We start from the raw sequence: 1728 nt of genomic DNA on the forward strand, positions 1-1728 counted from the left end.
ACATCAAGATCAATCACGTACAGGTATAAATTCGGATTTTTAGTTTTTTTTTCTCTCAATTTTTAACATCGATGTACGTACATTGCTTAAAGCTTCAAGAGCTGAGGTATTTTTTTTAATTTTTTGATCGTTGGTAGTCGGTAGTTTTGGCATTGATAATTAATTGGGTAACTTCATTCATTACCTCCAGCTTCAATTGTTCATCTCGAAACTGTCGCAGTAAGCTCCCCATGAATGTTAAAAATCCATCTACGCAGTCCGGAGTTGAATTTGTCGGAGGCGTGTTGATGGTGATAGGCGCATTTATTGAATCTGTTAAATTTTTTATGACGGTGGAAAATTCGTCACTGTCGTCCAATCGCGGATTCTTTCTTTTACGTTTTGCCGAAGAGCCTACTCCAGACGTCGAAGAGCTGGATTGCGAGGAACTATGAAGACATGGAAATGTATTTTCTTGCAGGTTGTTGGCCGTTACTGATGAAAGGGATGATGAGCGACTCCTATGTGGAGATGGTGATGAATGTTTATGGATCTGCAGCGAAGTACTATTCGTACCCGACACTTGTATTGTCGAAGAAGATCCACAGAGATTCTCCTGCGCTCGAATCATCCCGTCAAGCTCTGTGATAAAAACATCTTCCACGTACTCAACGTTCTCGTAACAAGCTCCGTCTTCGGAGTTCACTTCCATCATGTGTGTTGCTGTACCCTACAAACAAAAAGGCATGAGTTTTGCATTCACAAAGGTTTTCTTCATGCTTTATCATTTTTAGCATTACCTGACTCAGCGGCATATCGGACAGCGAAACCTGACTATCAAGAGAAGTCCTGTTTTTACGCGGGATCACGTAGGAATCGAGGAACAAAAGTTTTTCGTAGTACCACAGGCTCGGTTTATGAATCTGGAAATGTTTACATAAATGTTTATTACTGGTTATATTTTTTATTTAAGGTTAGTTTGGATTTTTTAGTTGAATAGTAAAGAATACTTACGTCATCGGTGCCAGTCCCGCTTTTTAAAGAGGATTTAACCTTTGAGTGCTCGATATTGAATTGATTTCGCAAATTATGGAATTTATTTGAGCACTCTTTTGTCGTCGACGCTGGCCTTAACCTCAACACTGCGTTGTTCACTCGATTAAGAGCCATGGTTCGAAGGTTTTTATTATGATAGTTCGGTGTATTGGTTGCATACAAACACGGCTCCTCTTTGTATGCGTCAATTAAAACTGTTATTTGCTCCGCGGACCACCTTTGCGCCATTTTTTAATTTGGATCTCAGTCGAAAAAAGTGAGAACAATGAAAACGCGCAAGAAAACCATCACGAAAAATAGCACACGTTCTATCACCGAAATCCAGCACGCGACCACGCTTCAGAGCCATCAGATGCGCCACTTTCTAGCAGCGCTCCCAGCAGAGCAGCCATCCTAGTACCCCGCATACGATCTATCAGCAAAACAAGCGCCGTGTGCAGCGGGCTTAAGTATGAAATTATGCGTTTCACTGCTGCCCAGTGGCTCTTGTTATGATTATTTAAAAATTTACTGGCAGCTTTGACCGAGTACGCGAGATCTGGAGGCGTCGCTACTGCGAGGAACATTAAGGACCCGATCGCCTCGCGATAAGGTACAGCTTGTTTTTCGCTTTCGTCTTCGACTGGATATAGCACCGAGTGTGGATCCGCCGGCACGGATACCCCTTTTGCCTGGCTCATCCCGAACCGTTCA

The 1728-nt window shown here is 42.7% G+C and overlaps 1 protein-coding gene across 1 annotated transcript; it reads right to left on the reverse strand.

The window, feature by feature from the left end:
• LOC124178619 lies at positions 1-1397 on the reverse strand. The gene is made up of 3 exons (XM_046562105.1): positions 994-1397; positions 780-902; positions 1-709 (listed from the first exon to the last, which is right to left on the reverse strand). Exons 1-3 carry the CDS (start codon positions 1261-1263, stop codon positions 116-118), a joined length of 987 nt encoding a protein of 328 aa, XP_046418061.1. The 5' UTR covers positions 1264-1397; the 3' UTR covers positions 1-115.
• Positions 1398-1728: the final 331 nt, after the last annotated feature.

The sequence above is a fragment of the Neodiprion fabricii genome, chromosome 3 (genome assembly GCF_021155785.1).
Source record: "Neodiprion fabricii isolate iyNeoFabr1 chromosome 3, iyNeoFabr1.1, whole genome shotgun sequence".
NCBI classification, from domain to species: Eukaryota; Metazoa; Arthropoda; class Insecta; order Hymenoptera; family Diprionidae; genus Neodiprion; species Neodiprion fabricii.